Source organism: Carassius gibelio, chromosome B12 (genome assembly GCF_023724105.1).
Source record: "Carassius gibelio isolate Cgi1373 ecotype wild population from Czech Republic chromosome B12, carGib1.2-hapl.c, whole genome shotgun sequence".
NCBI lineage: Eukaryota > Metazoa > Chordata > Actinopteri > Cypriniformes > Cyprinidae > Carassius > Carassius gibelio.
Window position 1 is genome coordinate 8,712,114 of NC_068407.1, and position 20,235 is coordinate 8,732,348.

General features: G+C 36.2%; 1 protein-coding gene and 1 long non-coding RNA gene across 2 annotated transcripts in view; one reads left to right on the forward strand and one right to left on the reverse strand.

Moving 5' to 3' along the window:
- Nucleotides 1–6,751, reverse strand: part of tbx21 (T-box transcription factor 21) — a 15,351-nt gene extending 8,600 nt beyond the window's left edge. The window contains exon 1 of the mRNA XM_052570572.1: nucleotides 6,016–6,751. Within this exon, the coding sequence (XP_052426532.1) occupies nucleotides 6,016–6,548 (533 nt within the window). The 5' untranslated portion in view covers nucleotides 6,549–6,751. The remainder of the gene's footprint in view (nucleotides 1–6,015) is intronic.
- A 178-nt stretch (nucleotides 6,752–6,929) lies between these two features.
- Nucleotides 6,930–19,324, forward strand: LOC127969019 (uncharacterized). Its single transcript, XR_008156208.1, has 3 exons — nucleotides 6,930–7,015; nucleotides 8,264–8,461; nucleotides 18,872–19,324. It is a non-coding gene; the product is annotated as an uncharacterized LOC127969019 (long non-coding RNA).
- The last annotated feature ends 911 nt before the right edge of the window (nucleotides 19,325–20,235 follow it).

Consider the following 20,235-nt stretch of genomic DNA (forward strand, 5'->3'; position numbering starts at 1 on the left):
ATATATATATATATATATATATAAATCCCAATCTTCTGGGTGGTTTTATTTCAACTATTGTTTAAAAATGTACTATTTGGCAGACTTATAATTAACCCAAAATTAATTACTAGAGACTTCAGCAATAATCAAAAGGACATTTAACAATTTTTAATTATTTAATTATTGTTTATTAAACTTATTAAAAAAAAATCTTTTATTTTACATATTAATAAATGTTAATTTACAACCTATTTTGGGTATATTTTAAGCAGGAAATATAGTCATTTTTAAGTTATAGTGTATTGTATTTAACTTAGCATTTTTTATAGTAAAATAACGTACATGTACACTTTTAAAAATAAAGGATCCAAAATGGGATTTTCACAGAGATGCCATAGAAGAACCAGTTTTGGTTCCCAAAAGAACCTTTAACTGAACAGTTCTTAAAAGAACCATTTTTTTTCTTAGTGTGAAGATCATTTTTATAATCTAATGAACCTTTTGTGGAATGAAAAAGGTAAAGGTGCTTTGTGGAACCGTTGATGCCAATAAAGGACCTTTATTTTTTAAGATTGTATAAAATCTATTTATAAAAAATAAATAAATGAATACTTTAATTCAGCAAGGACGCATTAAATTGTGATCAAAAGTGGCAGAAAAACCTTTTACACTGATACAAAAATGTTATATTTCAAATATTTATATTTTTTAAGTAACATACATTACATTGTCTGTACTTTTTAAAAAGTTTTGACATTAAACAACTTATAGCCATAGTTTACTTTTGTTTTATTCTATAGTGCAGTTTGCACATTCTACTAAATATCTTATTTTACTTCAGCAAGTGGAAAGAGAATAAAAAAAGAAAATGACTGCTTTGAAAGAGAGAATTAAGAGATATTTTGACCTGAAATAAGCTCAGTTTCACAATTTCTCTTTTCAAGTAGGGTAAAGGACACCTATCGAGGATCAGAGGACGAGGGCGATGATGACGCTCGTTTGCTACAGGACGGCATAGCACAAGCGGATGGACTGCCCACCCACGGGCAGCTGTAATCAATCATCATTCTCAGATGTACCCCTGGCATTGTGGGGCCTTGTGGTGGTGAAGAGACCGAGCAGGTGAAGGGTTTCTTCTTCCACATCAGTTGTCAATATAAGTGAAAACAGAAACCAGAATCGTCTTTGTATCATTCAACGCTCATACTGCTGCCTCCTCGCACTGAGTTATAACCATACCGCCTGTAGCAGTCACTTTCCTCTTCTGACTGAGCCTCAGAAATTGTCATACTTATTTAAAACGAGACATTTATAAGAAATCAGTACCTGGAGAGGGGGAAACCAGTGGGTTTGCCACTGAGAGGAATGTTTTGCATGAGTGGGAGGTTAGGGTTTACGACAAAAAGTTAGAGGTTAACCTTTGGAAACTTATCTGCCACTCCTTGACTCAGTGATGGAGCCGTGAACACGCTAGTAGGTGGTTGCCAAAGAAAAGTGCCTCCTCTGCTGTCTAGGACTTTAGGAAGGTACAGTTTTCCATACATGTGTTTCCCCTAAGCAGAAGAACTGCTTGATGTGATCAAGGCAACATTGCTCAGTATGAAAGACAGGAAGGGACACCCCCCCAAAAAAACAAACTGTCTGGATATCGACTGGTGGTCACTAATTCGCCAGGACAGAAGTTCAAGTCCAGTTTATGTCATCCTCCTAGTCTTCTAAAAACATGCCAGTCTGCGGCTGCTAGCTCACTTTTTTTTTTACACGTAAAGGTAAAATATCAAACATGACACAAGCAAATTGAGATGTACAGTAAGTACGGCGTGTTTACGTGGTTATTGTATGCTATTATGCGAATGTGGTTACTTTCAGAAACCACTATATATTTGCTGATGTTGGAGAACCGTCATAGCTGTAGTGATGAGTTTGTAGCACGGCTGCTGAAAAACAGCGGCTGGAAATGGAGCAGCCAGCAACCACAGTTACATGCGATCCCTTTGATCTTGATGGCGTTCTACTGATGTGCTACTGTCACAGCTCATCTGTTTCTGTCAGAGCTGCTTGATGGGATTCTGCTGGAATCATGTACACAGCCATAGGTCTGTCCTGCAGTGAGCAAAGACGATTCAACAAGTTTGCTGCTTCTGAGGTCTGGCTTTTTGCAGCAAAACTGCACACTCCATGCTACCATATACAGCTGAACAGGAAGTGATTGCTAGTTGAAAAAAAAAAGAAAGACAGAAAGCTCAAAGGCTACAGGCAGAGAGACATCGAGTGGCGCAGGGGGAGAGATTGCATTTTATGCAGAGCCTGGAAGACCTCAAGAATATTAATAAAATTATTGCACGGGTTGCTCTAGCTGCAAATCTTTACAAATGCATATACAAAGTGGCCCCCAAAAGTAGCGCACCATAAAATGTATTATTATATAATAATATTGTAAGCATTTTATCTTTAGCGTTTTTTAAGAAATATAGCACTTTTCAAGCTCAAAGCAAACAAAAACATTGTTAAGTTTTATATTAACACTAAATCATTTTTTTAACACTTTTTGCTGGAACTTGGGTCATGTGATCGGGTATTACTCTGTTATGGGATTTTAGTGAACGTTTTAAATCTACTAAAATCACCTTGACATCTGTTAGTAATTGAAAAATGTAAAGAAAGAAAATTTGTCCAGAAAAAAAGCTAGTTCTGAGTGTTTGCAGATGCCACTTGGTTTTGCTATCCTTTTTTTTATTGTTTCCCTCAGAAAATGCAAATGCATTTCACAGATAATTACAAAATAAATGGTAATGGACTTAATGTTAAAGTGAAACAACTGAAATATGATTTTCCTGTAAAATGCACTCCAATAATCTTTATTTACCACTGCGAAAAATAATTTTTACAGTGTAGGCAATTCAATTAATGCAATTAATGCATTGTTAAAAGGATAGTTCACCCCAAAATGTAATTCTTTATTCCTTCTGCAGAACACACAAAAAAAGATATTTTGAAAAATGCTAGTAACCAATTTAAGGGAGGGAAAATGAATGCCAGATAAATTATGTCCAACTTGTTGCTTTGCTGCATGATTTCATTATGCCGTATATTTCGCTATACCATGATGTGTGTGAAGATAAAAAGTGTAAAGAAGTTCCTAAGAGCTTCACCAAACAATTTTAGACTTCATAGGCATAAGCAAATGCTTGGAAAGTTTCTAGCTTTTGTGGTGTTAAATATGAGACATGTGAATCCACTGAAGCAGAAATTTACATGTAATGCATTGACCCATGACTCTTCCACCAAGCTTACGAAGAACCTACTGATTCACATCTCCTATACAAGCACCTGAGACCAGAATATATCTTTTATCTTTGACTTTTATAATGACAGCAAGAAACCCTAGTTCCTCTTTTCAGGCATGTTGCAGAGGCATTGACAAGACATTATCAGCCACGGAGCATGCAGTGGAATGGATTACCTGTGGTTTCATATCTCTCCCACTGACTTTCTGTGAAGCAACATCTTTCATGAATTTCATTCCAGTTATTAGTCTGACAGGTGCTTGTTCCCTTATTTGGATCGCAGACTAGCATAAAAGCAAGACAACGCTCAACTAAACAAATCTATGTTTAGAGCTCGTGGCCCCATGCCTGTTTAAGTTTGTGAAACCTGGTGGCAGGGGTGAGGTTAGGGGCTAGTTTTAGAGTTCGACTTGAAAAGGGCCGAAGACCTCTGCTCTCGTCTCAAGCTATGGGCCTTACGGTGCATTTCAAAGCCTCGACTCGGACTACACCTCGACTTCTGAGGAAACGTGCATCACTGCGCTCACAAGGTACCAGACCAGAGGAGAGAGAGCAAAGAAAAAGCGAGATAGAGAGCGAGAGAGAGGAAGAAAGTGCCTTCCTTCATTTCCTGCACTTCAAAGCTGCCTTCACTGATGTGTATGGCCATCAGAGTCTCAGCGGTGCTCACCAGCTTTACCCCCAAATGTACCACCCCCACCTCCTTACTTTTCCACTTCCTGTCTTGGGCAGAATTACCTGAGCTCTGACACTCACTTGCAATGAGAACCAATAAAAATAACCCTCATGTTGTAGATCGTACAAACCAGAATGTAAAAAATAATTCACAAAAACAATATATTGTGTATTTAAATAAACTGACTCAAACCGATGCAATCTGAAGCATGTGAGAACATTACTTCATTAGATTAGATACAACCAGGATTCAGAGGCCAAGAATTAATCATCAATATGCTGATTCAAAACGAACAAGGTTTTCTTGAGTAAGTTAACGATTAAATCTCACAAATAGTCAGTTTAATTGTTACTGGCACATACAGGTGAATAGAAGTATTGTATATGTTACATCTTTGATATTATATTAATGTATACCATTAATCTACAACATAATACTTGCACCGTTGAATTTCATTCTTTCTGAATGTATTTATTCTGAATGCGTTGAACACCGCTGTAAAGACGCTTTGCAAAAGGCAAAGGCACCTGTCAGTAGGTTACAGGTTACAAAAGCGTGCATTCACACACGAACACCCGCACAAACAAATGTACTGTACACAGATTCACGCATATCTGCGGAAAAGCTACCAATTTAAAAATAATAATAATATTAAGAAAAAAATAAATACAGAACTATGTATGTAGACTTGAAGGATTGGTTTTAGATGGTGCATACAGTACAGTACAGTACCAAATAAAATAATGAAAGTTATAAGTGATGACCATGACATCAGTGGGAATTTCAAAGGCAATATCGTGGTCAGGATTTTACTGCTATAAGATAAAATATAATATCGGTGTAGAAGTATTTTGTGAAACTCAGTTAGTAGCTAAAACATTGAGAGAAAAACATTAAGTGAATTTTCCATTTCAAGGATACGCCTGCTTCCAATACCAAATTTAAAATAGTATTTCTTAAAATCTAAATTAATATATGTCATATATGCATACTTAGAATGCTAAATAAATTCCAGACTACAAAGGTAACATTTTGTCTTTTTGTGAATAATTTTTAAATTACTCTTTCTATGCATTTAACATGTTAACCCCCCCCCCCCTCCACACCCCCCCTGCTTGTTATTAAGTGTTTCACGTGCTGTCAATTCTCATATATTTTAACAGGAATCCTTTTTATGGTGACAGGTGTTAGCAGCTTAGATATTATAGGTCAGTGCAACCGTTTTAAGTGTTATTCATTAGAACATATTTAAGAATCTGTGATAAATATTTTCATCAAACTGACTTATGAGGGCCTACTTAGAAACAATTATGTAGTTGTCTCTATCAACATTTTAAATCTGTATTATGCAATGACTATCTAAAGTATGTCTTGAAAGCAATTCTAAAATGGAAGTGTTGCACATCTGTAGATTATAATCATCAGAGACATGTTAAGATATTAATGCTCGGTGACCTGCCAAACGTCCCTAAAAGCATTTTCCTCCCTCTCTGGGGTCCCTAGGGAACACCACCAGCGGTTTATAAAGCACATTTTAAATGAACAAGTGCGTATTTTTATTTTATTTCTTATTTGTATTATTATTACTCGCACTATAAACATGATAACTAAGTTTGATCGTCACGTTCTTTCATAACACTGTCGTCATTATTCTCAGGATTTAAAAATAACGTATCCAAAACATCATCAGAATTCGAAAAGTCCTTTCAGAATGGTTCAAGACAGTGAGGCATTTCACTTTCAAAGATTTGTCAGAGTGCGTCTAGGTACAGTGAGAAAAATTTGACAAATTGCAGTATTTGTTTACTTTTGACAATAACTGAAACCAGGTCGCGGTCTGGAGAAAAAAAAAATCTGAACAAAAGATCTCTGTAATTAGGCTTCTAAATTTAAAACACTTTCCATACCCACCTGCCCTGGCTGGCACAGCTGGAATTTAGATAAGTAGCCTACATAACATTCAGTTTCTTATTATGATCCATGCTGTTATCTCGTACAAAAAACTTTACCACGATAACGAGGTTAAGGCTAATGCGATAATAAAGAGTGGCAATCCTTTATGCTCCTTACCGTCCTTGTTTCGTTATGATCATCTCTGTCTGGTACTTGTGGAACTTTGCCCACAGCGGGTAGTTGTTGAGGAGCACTTGAGTCTTCCCAGACACCTGTAGACCAGGTAAAGAGTACATCGGTGCTCGTGGATACCCGTGCTGAAAAGACGCCGGGTAGCCGTCTGCGCTGCTCGGAAACACGTCTTTACCGTTGGCTGAAGAATACGCATCGGCTCCGGCTGGAACGTAAGTATGTCCCGTCCCGCTCCGGCTGGTGAAGTGACAGCTGCCGAGCGGAGCCGGTGCGTAAAACCTCCCAGCCTGCGCTCCGGCGCTTTGGTGGTGTTCAGCGTGGAACGGCAACGTCAAACTGTCCTGTCCGTTTGGAATCGAGTCCTGGTAGTAAAACCTCGTGTCTTGGATGCCCATTTTGAAGTCCGGTAAGTCGCGGTTTCGGTGAAGGTGGCTGTTCAATTCAGGGTCTTTGGCAAAACTTTGCGCCTCTGTTCCATTCAACATATTGAGATACAAATTCCTGCTTATGCCGCCCATCTGCAGCACCGGTTCGAGCTCACTAGAGGTGTCATAAGTTCAGCGTCCGTATGCGTTAACATTTAAATTAAGACTCCAACACAAACTCTTTATAGACTGCAAGTTGTGGAGCTTGTCTGCAAAGCGAATCCTAATCTAGTTGTAAACTACTAGGGAAATCTTCACTTTGATTTATCTTAATATGTTGAAGACATTGCCACTATGTTTTTGGAATAGGAATCGGACTTCAAACACATGATAAGACTCTATGATATATCCATATCTCGAATGGTAATTGGTCAGGAGGTGGTCTTTACACTCAGAATGGGCGTGATAGGCTCGATACGCGAGCACGGGCCTTCCCCTGTTTACGGGGGCTTCAGTTTGATATTCGCTTAATAGAACTGAACAGTCTTTATAATGTATATTCACAGAGTGTACTAATTTTAAAAAGTAATTTGTAGGCGCCTATAAATGTATTTGTGTCGGTAAGTGTTGTGAATCATGTATTTTGTATTAGTTTTTAATGTAAACAATTAGCCTTCAACTAACTAAAAAGCAGAGCTGTATTATACTAATTTCAAAGGATAACTCATTAGATTTGTTTGCATGTGTTGATAAATAATATGTGGAATACTATTGCAATAGTATTATTTTTCTTTTTAAAACTTACGTTTATAACAATCAATTCCACTCACGGAAACAGTGTGTGTGTGTGTGTGTGTGTGTGTGTGTGTCCACTATGAGAGCATTTTTACTGAAGTTTTACATATGAAATTTTACATCACTGTAAATAAGTGCACTGGTTTTTAAAATTAATTAATTTGTTTATTTGTATTAACCATTCCATTGTAAATATACAAAATTAAGTTATATGATGATGTTACCAGCATTATTATATGACATTTTAGTAACTGCACACACGATGCCTTAAATTACACTACAAGTGTATTTTCCAACAACTGCTGCAAACTTTCCAACAACTTGCAATATTTATAAAAATAAACACAAAAGAACATCAACATAAAACACATGACAATAAAATAATGCAGTAAATACAAATAATGTAAAATGCCACATACAATACGAATTATGTACGACTTTTGAAGATGAGAATTTAAGAAATAATAATAAAAAAATAAAAATGAAAATAAACAAACTTTTTTTAATAGATTCAAAAATGTTATGGTATGTTCAGGGTATTCTGGGAATGCATCTTTTAATAAACTACAAAAGCAATATTTTTACTTAAAAAACATTATTTGAAAGAATATGTAGTGGCTTAATTTCATTCTATTATATATATATAAAAAAACAATTAAATAAAAAAATAATAAAATCATATTTATTGTCCTGTTAAATGTTTTTTTTTTTTTTTATTGTATGAGCAATTTACAGTTAAAAAATGTTTTAGTTGTCTCACTTTACTTGGAATGTGAAAATGTTAGTCTTGTGTTGACAGTCTTTTTTCTAATTTATTAGTTCAGTTGCACTGAAGTCACACTGTACATATCATTTGCACAAAATAGTGTGCATTCATAGAAAAGTGTGAAATAGTAAACAAAGAAAATCACAATTCCCCATTCAGCCAACATTCAACCAAATATAACACCCACATTCACACACACACACACACACATGCACACACACTTACTCAGTGTCCCCCAGTGTAGGTATGACACAATTGCCTTTCCACACTGTCATTTCTCTAATTCAACTTCCTGTGTCTCTCCTAGCAAGGTGAACTCACAAGGTCAGCAGCTGAACTCATTGGTGTTGACACCCCGGATGATAGCGTATTGTCCCCAGTGACATGTCCACAAGGCCGAGCGGTTATACTCTCCACCTGCCCTGTGGGGGATGACAGGTACCTTTTAGGCCTTAGTTAAGCTGATCTCCCACAGGCGATGTTCACCACGACTGGAAGACAAATGGTACGCACAAACACCCCTCATCTATTGTATCAGCAATTAAATAAATCACACTTCACATGCAACACGCTGCCTGGCAGCCTTTTAAGCATTTACGCAGCGGCTTTGAATGCCACGCATTCTCAAATCTAGTTGGCGCAGTTGTCACAGGTGGATGGCAGTTCTCTGTTCACAGTATGTGGGAGGAGAGATTTTATATTAGCTCGGCTCTTCTTTGGAGAAGTTTCTATATGTAGCTCTATATGCAAAAGCTGCATTTTTATTGTAGCAATAATTATTCATTTCTTCTTTTCTGAATTATGCGTTGGTGTTCACTCGGTTATCTATTGTACAAGGCGTAAACGCTTGCAGCAGAATTTTATGAGGTCATATTCATCTCTGTGGTCAGAGTGACAGATGTACGATGTGATCCGACTTCCTTTTAGATTTGGTGAGATATGTTTGGTTTTGAAAGTCAAGCTCTCCTAAAATCATGTCTTTTCAGTTGACGATCAAACAGAGAGTGATGTGAAAGATTGGATTTCTTAATCACACTTCTCCTTGCTGCAGTTTCATGGGTTGAGAGTTTTCATGTGGTGGGTTAGTGTAATGAGATGTTATTCTGACTCATCCTGTGCTAATGTTTTATCTATACTTTTGAGATTTTCCATCAGTAACGATGATCTGTTAAGTAATATACCTTACATGCTACATGCAGCTGTGTTAGTTTCAGTGCGTGCTCTTTCTTTCCACAACAGCGTATGACTCTTGTCTCAGTGTTACGGAGGAAGGAGGAGGACATAGGGTCTAGTTGAAGGCCCCACGTAAACCTGAGTGTGCCTAATGCTCTGATGTTCTCAGACCATGCCTGCCCTCCGTCAGTCATGATATGTGGTACCCTTGTTGTCAGAGCAGCTCTTGTAAAATGTCAAGTCTAACTTCCTTTTCCTATTTACTTCATTTTGAACTTTACTCTAATTTTTTTTACAACAAATAATTAACATTGCAAGCCTAAATGTGCCTGTTTTATTTTGTAATTTCATTGTATTAAAAAAAAAATGCTTTTTCTGATTTGTTTTTATTTTTTATTTTTATTTTTGAAAGCAAAGAACACACATTTTGTTTATTAAATGATCTATTCTTAGTGTACTTTAGAAATTTAAATTATGACCGTTGCCATTATGAACTCTGATATTCAGAAGTGTTTCAAAATGATAAATGTAGATTTAAAAACATTAGCATTATCTATTTTTGGACAATTCTTTAAAATAAGTAACCATTGAATTTCATATCACTGAATAAACCTAAAAAATACATGAATCAATTTGTTTCAGATTATTAAGACTTCTGGATTTACTCACAATATCCACTTCTAAATAGGCAATCTCTTGGGGATCCTCGCAAAAGTTGCTCATCAGGACCCCAACAGGAAGTAAATGAAATATTTTCAAGCTTGAGCTTTGCATCCTACCACTAATTCATTTTGTAATATTTATGTTTAAATGCCTTCGTTCTTGCAGTATGACACATCCACATAATAGAGAGAGGAATTTCCCAATTAATAAGCATATAATTAGTTCAAACTTGACTTCTGTGTTTTGCTGCTGTGTCAAAATAGTCCTATGGTGTGATATACTTCTATTTTTAAAAGATTCATTGTCACATCGTAGGACTATTTAAATGAACCTGTAAAAAATAAAAAAAGGTTGACCATTTGCAACGTCTAAAAGTACGCACAAATATGTATATTTTCACTTAATCTTGTTAAAAAAAAATTAATTCCATATCATCTCATTAGCAATATCACACTATACACTTTCAGATAGTGATACTTTAATATGTGATTTTATCATGAACTCCAAAGAGAATACATAGTTTGACTGGTGTTCATTGTAGGTGAATACGGGGAGCTGGATGAGGACATGAGTATAACATGTCTAATAATCACCGTGTGAATAGCTCTGATTAGAGAGACTTAGCAGCATATGTTTCTTCAAGTCAGCCCTTACACTAGGTCTTCCTGTCAGGCACGAGGACCTAATTAACGCAACATATGTTTATTTGAAACCCCACTTTGGGTGTGAAAGAAGGCTTTTGGGAGGCACCACCTACAGGGGCTGTGAACGCGGGCAGGGGGTCGTTGGAAAGGCGGCAGAATTAAAAGGTGTAGAGAGAGAGCGTTAGAGGAGTGAGAGACAGACAACTAGAGTGAAGGAGAAGAAGGGAGCGGAGAAGGTAGCACTTAGTGCTCTGCGGAATTCTCACTCGATATCACATGATCTCCTGCAGAAGTGCAAATGTATTCCACTGCAACCCTAGAAACAAACAAGCTGCCACTTCCTTCGTTTATAATTAGCTGGTAATCAATGCTGAGTCTCTTGGAAAGGGGAGAAGACTTGTCAATGTCCATAAGGTGTTTCAATCAGAAGTTTTGCGATTTATGTCCTTAAGTCTTCCAGGACACGTGTGGTGGATCGTTGCATTAAAAATGAGAGTTGAGACCTACTTTTTTAACATAACAATAAAGACGGCATCATCCATCAAAAGGGATTTTCCACGTGCACATTCATTTTTGAATGCGCATCTGCTCTTGTTTTGGGGTTGGCATTCTGCAAGCAGCCTCTGAACCCTGTGTCACCTCCATAAACGCAGTGACCGAGTGCAAGCTTGAGGCGCTAAGTTGTACATGGTTAAACATGGAAGGGAGCGAACCACATGGAGACGTATCAAGGGCTCCAGACATGACCTTTCCTACTGCAAGTCTTCTTGAAGATAAAAAAAGCTGAGAAGTCTTAATAAAAATACTTTGTGTGTGTGTGTGTGTGTGTGTGTGTCTGTGTGTGTATCAGTTCTAACCGTCAAGAACAAATGGTTATTTTAGTTGCTTAATTTTTTTAAATAATTAATAAATTCAAATAAAGTAACATTTTATTTTATTCTATTTATATTCTATACTGAAAAAATGCTATCTTTCTCTCTGTGTTTGTGTATACAGTAAATGTTATACTATTTTATTTTATTTTCTGATGTTTTGATGAAAGAACCTTAATTTTTGTGCAAACTATCGCTATTTTTGTGTGCATATTCTTTATTGTGAATGATTAAATGTTATTTGTCTTTATAATTTTTTTTTTATCTAAAATTGAAATGCAATAACTTTATTTAAATTTAAATAAATATTCAGAATTAACTTAAAATAATTGTTTTTACTCTATTAAAGTAACTTTCTTCAAAATGAATTCTTCCTCCTACACGTGCAGGCTACTGAATGATGTTAAGCAATAGCCAAATAGCTGTTTAGAGAGCTTTTATCCAGAATGTATTCAATCTGGCTCTACTTCACTCAAAATTCTGTTAGATTATAAAAGTAAAATATATTTTTAAATGCAAATTGCACTGACTTAAAGGAAATGACGGCACATTTTCATGTCATTTAAGCATTTCATCAGGAATGTTGCTCCAGTGAATGATGGGAAATGCTTAGCACACCCTGAACATGTAGAACTGTAGTATGCGGCCCACCAGTCTGGCCTGAGAAGGTGAGGAGGGGTCCTGCAGACGAAATGCCAAGCTTATCTATTCTTCAGACAGTTTAGGGTCTGCGTTTGACAGAAGAAGACAGCTGTGTTCTCCCGCATTCCTCTGGCTTGCTTCGCAGGCCCCAAATGATCACCCCCCCCACCAAAGCATGGGTTCCTCTTATTGGCCAAAGAACCGTACAATCTGCTTTCCACTCCATCACTCCTCAATGTCAGAAACGGGCCCCCCACTGCCGCCCACTTGGCGAACATTAAGAAATCATCACCACTGTCATGTCTACTGTCAGACAGGGGTCATCGCATGTAATGCAGAATCAGCAGCCTCTTGGGAATCGACCAGCAGGGCCACTTGGAGAAAGCTGACTCTTAAAGATGTTAAAAACCGCATAAGAGATCTAACGTGCCCCACCGCGTCTCCTCTGACTGAAATCATGAATGAGCAATAGTGTGTCTCTGTCTGTATCAGTTGGCTCGTAGCCTGGAAAAAGTATGTGGGCCAGTGTCAAGTCTCATTTGCGTTGGTGAGCCGTGACAGCCATAAATCACTGCAAAAGCCCATTAAATCCACTTTTGTATGTGGACTGTAACAAGGCAATATGAGCAGGAAGAGTTTTGTATCTTAATACATGCTGGGAGGGAGTGACAGGAGGGAAACAGGACATAGAGATAGTGTGGAAAAAGACAGAGCAGAAATGGATTGTTGCTGGGCAATGTGCAAGCAAACGTAGGGAAGGACAGAACTAAAGGCACATAAAAAGTGGAAATTGGGAAATCTGATTAATACAAGCTCTTAGGCAAATAAAAGCAGATTGGTTTAAAAAAAAAAGATTCTTCTGATGCATCTTTCCTACCATTCAGTTAACATTTAATCATTTTCCACCTCATGATAGTCATAACATTTTTCAATAAAATTAATATTTTTATATCTGAGGAACACACACACACACACACACACAAACAAGGCTAACGCATCTGGTTTCTTGGCATTTTCTTCTCATCACCTATTTGCTTCACTTTATGAAATATTATTATCATCACTGTGATTATATTAATATTGTATTGCATAATATATGCATATTGCACTTATTGTAAAGTTTTTTAAAGAATATATTAATTTCACATAATATGAATATACAATATCCATATAGGAAGATTTACTTGGCTAGCAGCTGAGTGGGCAACACGGATGGTGAAAGTGAAATACGTCTCACTCTCTCTGCTTTGACAGGCTTGTGACAGGTTAAAGGGGAGTCGTAAATGGAATGAAAAATTCACAGGAATGATTTGACCGATAAAGACAGTTTACTGTAATTTGACAGACATTTTTCATAGCTATTGGTTTGTTAGCTATTTATTAACTGTAAAAACAAAGGCTATTAAAGAGTATGGCTGCAAGAATTTATGTAAGAAATATTCCATAAAAATAAAAAAAAAATCCATGCCTTTATAATTGTTATAATAATTTATACATGATACAAGGTTTAAGACTATCGGCCTCCAAATCTCAGAATGTGAAAAAGTACAAATGTCAATGTAATGTTACTGAATTTTTTTTTTTTTACACCTAAAATCATTAAAAATTTTGACAGATTTATGAGCAACTGAGGGTGGCAGCGGTTGTTGTTTTCCTGTTGTGACACTGGACTTTAGTTTCAGTGTAGCTTCTGAATACTGACCTTTGATGGTGACACACTTGGCACAGGTTTGAAGCCTGCCACATTTGGACTGGATCAGAAACACTTTGGCAGGGTGGGTGCAGGATATTTAGTCCACATCCAGGAAGGATCACTGTGGGAAAACGGACCTTCAGAGAGCACACAGATGCATTTAGGGGCTCAGAAAAAGGGAGCATATCCTGTAACGAAACATGTGTCGTCTTCTATTCTTTCTCCTCTGCCTTTTCTTTGAGTTGCTTTTGTGATTTGTTCAACACATTATTAATATTGCTGTATTTCTGAGTTAGTCTACAATTATATTTAATTATACATATTCAATTGAACTTTACATATACATACATATGTATCCAGAAGTGCAATAAATCAGACAAAAATTGAAAAGCCTGAATGCACTGTAAGTCGCTTTGGATAAAAGCGTCTGCTAAATGCATAAATTAATTTTTTAATTTAATTGAATTCAAAACCTTTCAAAATTTAATTTTGGGGATGTTATACAAATAAATAAAATTGAATATTGCTAACTAGTGAAAAGTTGAGTTGAGGAATACCAAGCTGAACAAATAAATTATTGATTTTGAATCTCTACCCAAGTAAATGCTGTAAACAAAATACAATAAATACATAAATATGCATAATAAAAACAATAAACAATTGATTAAATATATATACAAACATATGCAAAATAATACCATTCACAAAAAGTTTCAAAGTTTCTTTCATCTCTTTCTTCTTTCTGTGCTGGAGGCCCTGATTCTTAAATTACTGTAATAATCTTCCAATTGATTGAATGATTGACAGACTAAGACATGCATAATGATGAATGACTTAATTTAGGGATGGTGAGCAAATGCAGTGATGGACAGGTGCCCTTTCTGCCTGTGAAGCCATATAAAGTGCAAAGGACTTAGGCATAAAGACCGGGGCAGGACGTTCATGATGGCGTATGCTTGGAGTGCGAAGGCAAATGCGTGTACGAGGGGGTGTGTTACTCAGTTCACCCTCCAGGATTTGGCCTTGGTCACTCCTGCTTTTAAGCTGTGGCATGAAGCAGACATTGATGTGTATGTGTGTGTGTGTGGGCGTGCATAATTTACAGTATTTGTGTGCCTGTGAGTGGCAGCAGGAAGAGCGGGCTCAGCTTAAGGGTGGCCGACACCAGCGCTAAGAGGCTGGGGGTGGTGGGTGTCATGGAGGCTTTAAGCGGCCTTTCATGTGACAACAGCTTGCCAACCAGAGGTCTTGCCTGAGCTCTCTTCTATTTCCAATTCGTCCGGTTTTATCAGTACCAATCATTTGAATCATTTATTTTTAGTGGGATATGGTCTCTGCGCTGCTTCCCCGGGCAATGGCTCGCAGCGGCCTGCTAATGAGTGTCAATCTGCCGGCTTTGGCAATTTTACGACAGACACCTCGTCTGACAAACGCAGGGCTACAGTCAACATGCATCATTCCTTCTGACACAGAGCTGAGCTGCGGTGTCACGCTCCCTCAGACGCTCTAAAAGAGCGTTTTCACTTTTGTTGTGAGGATCTTTATGTGAAGCGTGTTGAGGTCAGGCCGTATTTTGGATTCCTTGTGTCAGAATGTACTTTCGAAGTGGAAAGTGAATGTTTATCAGACGGTCTGTTGAAGTGTTTTTGTAGAGAGCGACTTGATGTTTTATAAAACTCAGTCACATAGGCCATTTTAGGTCATATGGCCTTGAGAGTTACAGAAACTTATGAAGATGGTTAGAACTTTGATCCTACTTCATGTTGAGCTGATCAGTAATCAATTAATCACACTGACAAAACGGCTGCACTACTGCTTATTCTACAAACTTTTTTGCAGATGATAGACAGGTAAGCAAACATGCTGCATCAGTCCGTCTATAGTTACATTTGTTAACTTGTAAACATTTGTTTTCCAGATTTATCAACAATCAGATAGCAATTAAATGTCTCTGTGGACTGTCTATGTGCTATCATGCATACATGCGTGAGATATTAAACTCTTTGATATCTCGATGTCCGATTTAACCTTAAAGGCTAATTGTCAGCCGTAAGTTAGTCCCTGGTCAGTTCTTAGCGTAGGCAACACTAAAACAAAAAATATATATTGTAGAAACAATTTACACTCAAAAATTGTTAGTAAATTTCACAATTAATTACAAAGAATTGGCCATTTATGCACTGCAATAAACAAGAAATCTGGATGTAGAAAGACTGAAATAATATTTTCTTGTAAAACATACACCAATATTTGTTACAGTGTTTATTAAAAGTAAACACAATAATATAACATCAAAAAAATCTCTCTCTGTACATACATACATACATACATAAAATTCACACTCATTAAAATACACAAAAAGCATATTATTTTTGTACATGTGTTATTATGTAATAAATATATTATAATTATTATTATTAACATTCACTGTCATTAATTGCACAGCAAAACATGGCTGATGAAACCAGATCCCTTTTGCTTACAGGAGCTATTATTTGTCATTCTAAAGAAGAACAACAAACATTTACAGTTTGTAGGAATCACAGACCTTATAATTTTGTTTCATAATTTGGTATTTATATTATCCTCTTGTTAAAACATGGCATCAAACTTTTTCACATTTCCGGGTTTCTCAGCAGTTGGGCAAACTTCGACGGCAGTGAATGAGCAAATACCCTAAAGATATAAATATTTTTTGCATTCCTATTATCTCATAACGGCAGTCAGAAGAGAGAACGATGCCAAATTTACCATCCATGACGCTGCATTAGAAAAACCCTTGCATTAATATTAACTAGTTTTTCATAATATGATGCAAAGGTAATATAATACATAGTTTAGTGTTATAAATGTACATACATTTAAAAAAAAATCTTTTGAGGATTTATGATGCTGAATGCGTCATCACAGTCTTGTTCATGTATGTTGTACTCATACATAGATATTTAGGTTGCCACCACTAAACGCATAACCTTCTTCTCTAATTAAAGTAGAAACGCCACCGAATCATCACGTAACACTATGCATGTGTGTCTCTGTGTATATTTTGACCCTAGTGCACCTGAACAGCTGTGTCTGTGTCAGAGACTGCTCGGCCACAAGTGGACAGATACATTTTGTCCGTTTACGTATCCTTGTTCCCGGGGTTCTTGGGAGAGTTCAATTTTCTAGTAACTCAGCAGACGTCACAGAGCTATTCTGGCCGGCCAGTTGTGACAGCCGGCCAGCAACAGCAACGCCAGGGCACGAATGCAGCTGGGGGGGAGGGTGGTTGCCGTTCAGAGGAAGTGGAGACGAGGGCTCTCCCATTTCACAAGGGGTGGGGGGCAGCAGTTTGGGAGAAGGAGTGTAGCACTGGCTCTCTGGAGAGACGAGGAAGAAAGGGAACAGGCACAGGAAGAGGGGCGGGCAAGGTATTTGGGTTTGGTGCCAGCCGAGCCAGGCCTCTGGCATGCTGCATTCCTAAAGATCAACACGACGGTGTTTCCTTTCAGCTCCCCTGCCTGCTAACCCCTTCAGCTACTCTGCTTTACAACACACAAACACACATGCTTGCCTTTCTTGTCTCGTAAGCAAGCCTAATTAAGGTTGTAATAGTGCTGCGGCCAATTTTCCATAGACGCCTTAGTGCGTGTTATGATCAATAACCACCACGTACACACATTTATGACATTTTTAGAGGGTTATTTTTAGTGCCCTCATAAAATGCATGAAATAAAACTAAGAAACAAGTTAAGGTATATGTGTCGAATTCGGTATTTTGTATATTTTCATAATTTTGTTTATTGTTGATTATATGATCATGGCAAAGAGAAAGCTCTGAACATGCATTTCTTGCAATGTTGGGTTAAGGAGGTTAAAATGCTTGCTGCTGGCAGACTGTTGGCAGCGGGTGTAAATTAAGAGGGTCAAGACCCTGTTAAGGGATCCTACAGGGTAGTGATGAGTACAGGCATACTGGGTCAATATTCAGTGTTGAAGCTTGATTTGTCAAGTCAACTGGTTAGGTTTCACTATTGTATTACTCTATAGAGCGGTCTTTACCAAGAACTCCATTGTTGTTCATAAGAATAAAGGTAATGCAATCATGGAATTGTATTGCTGATGGATGAATACTGAGAAGAAATAACAGACGGAATGACCTTTGATGTCACACGTATTGCAGGTTTAACCACAAAGTGTATTGTTATGAATAATAATAATAGTAAAAATAATTGTAATTTTAGTATAATAGTATAATTATATTATTCTCATATTATTAGGATTATAAAATGTATATATACAAACCTGTTTGCAAAACTAAACTTGTAAATTAAAATGTAATATATAGTTATAATTATATTGTTAAATAATAATAATACGATGATAAATGGATAAATATTTCTTCTTTTACTTTATAATGACTCCTAAAATGTGATATATAGGGGATCATTTTTATAAAAAAAAAAAATTATAATAATAATAAAAAATGAGAAAATGCAGGAACCATGAAGGTTTCATCAAATAGGTTGCCTCATTATTTTTTTCAGTATTTCCATCCATTTTCTCAATATACTGTAGGCATTAATAAAAAAAATCCATCATTTAAGAGTTTAGATTAAAGAACCAAGCAAATCAGAGATTAATCATATTACAGATGTTATCCTAAAGTAAAAAAAAAAAGAAAAAAAAAATGTTTGAAACCCCTCAATATAATCTGATATTTTGTCTCATAAAGCATTATGAACTATATTACACTGAAAACATGTTGGTGCAGAAACAATTTTGACTGATTCTTCAAATAATTAACCGCAAGTAATACATCAAAGTAAATATGAAAATCTGAAGTGGAGACTATGGAAGTTCTTGTAAAACATTCTCCAAAAATCAGTTTTATTTACAACTTTTTATAAAAATACTTTTTATAGTGTACAACATAAATCAATTAATCGTACACTGATTATACATATAAAACATACATTATATAATTATGAAAGAAAAAAGAGTTTATAAGTTATATATTAAAGCATTTTGCAACCACCCATATTCCTAGGTCAGAAGTTTCTGGAGAAATCAGTCGATTAGCAATTAAAAGATCCATTGGAGGTTAACAAGATGTAAAACAAACAAAAACAAATGGATTATTATGAAAGTAAATGTCAGTTATGTGTATGAGGTCTAATCACACTTGATGAGCTTATCAGTCTAATTAAGTGTTCTGTTGCTGCTTTGACGTGACATATTTACAGATCCTCATGGGAAATCCGACGGAGGTGTGTTTTGCAGCACCTCAGATGTACAGCACACCTGAAGAAGGCGCTGGCAGGGAGTCTGCGTCCTTCTGCTTAACACGCGGCAGCTGTGCTGAGGGAAGGTGAGGAAAGACTGTGCTAATTTGAGGGCTGTTAGTTAGCTTGAGCGCAGACTGCTAGCTCCATGCATGTTCACAGACAGTGCTGACAAGTGCATGAGTGAATCTGATGTCTTACTTATGATGAGCATGATCTTTCTATACCACAATACCAGTCAGAAATTGGGACACACATGGCTGAATTTCTTTTTCATAAAGTCTGTAAGTAGTGTAGCTGGATATATGAAATATATTTCAAAATATGTAATTAACTGTACAAATGTCTTTAAAAAAGTGTAAAAAGTAAAGTCTAAAATGATAATATTAATAAAAAATTATACTAAATATTACTTTTACTTTTATCTGTATTTATTATTATTATAATGATTTACAAATGTCTTTACAAAACGGAATATTTTTATAATAATAATTGATTTTAGTCAAATCTTTAAATTATTATTATTTTAATTATTATACACTGACATTTATTTGCAAAACTTTTTGCATGTTTTTTTGTTGCAAAAAATGACATTAATAATAATAATAATTATTATTATTATAATACATATTTCTTATTATACTTCTTACATCTTATTTAAATGTAAAAATTTTAGTCACTGTGTAATTCTTATATTTTTATGTGTGTTATTTTATAGTTTTAAATTAATTTTCTGTTACATTTAAATGTGGAAAAATATTCAAGAGTAGGGGTGTCATTGAATTGTCAGTGTAGGTGTGTGTGTGTGTGGGTACCTGGTATTTTCTGACAAAAATGTATGACATTATGGGGACCAAATATCTCCACAAGGATAGTATAATACCAGTAAATTTTGACCTTGTGGGGACATTTTTTAAGGTCTCCATGAAGTTTATAAATCATACAGAATTACGTTTTTTGAAAATCTAAAAATTCCTGTGAGGGGTAGGTTAAAGTGTAGGTCGATAGAAAATACAGTGTGTACAGTATTTAAACCATTATGCCTATGGAATGTCTAAAACATGGAAATATGTGTGTTTGTGCATGTGTGTGTGTGTGTGTAGTCATAAAAGGCTATTTTAAAGTGTACTTTTCAGTGTGTGCCACATTAATTCCGTTGTGCTTTCTTTAGTGAGAAACCTACGTGTCTGTGTCATGTAATGTTGTGCTAATCTTGCAGTGTGTGTTTTGATATGTGTGTGTCTTTGTGCTTGTGTGTCTGTATGTCAGATTCCTGTCCGTGTGTTTGTGAGTGTACATGTTCTTGCTTTTGTGTGTGTTTGTTT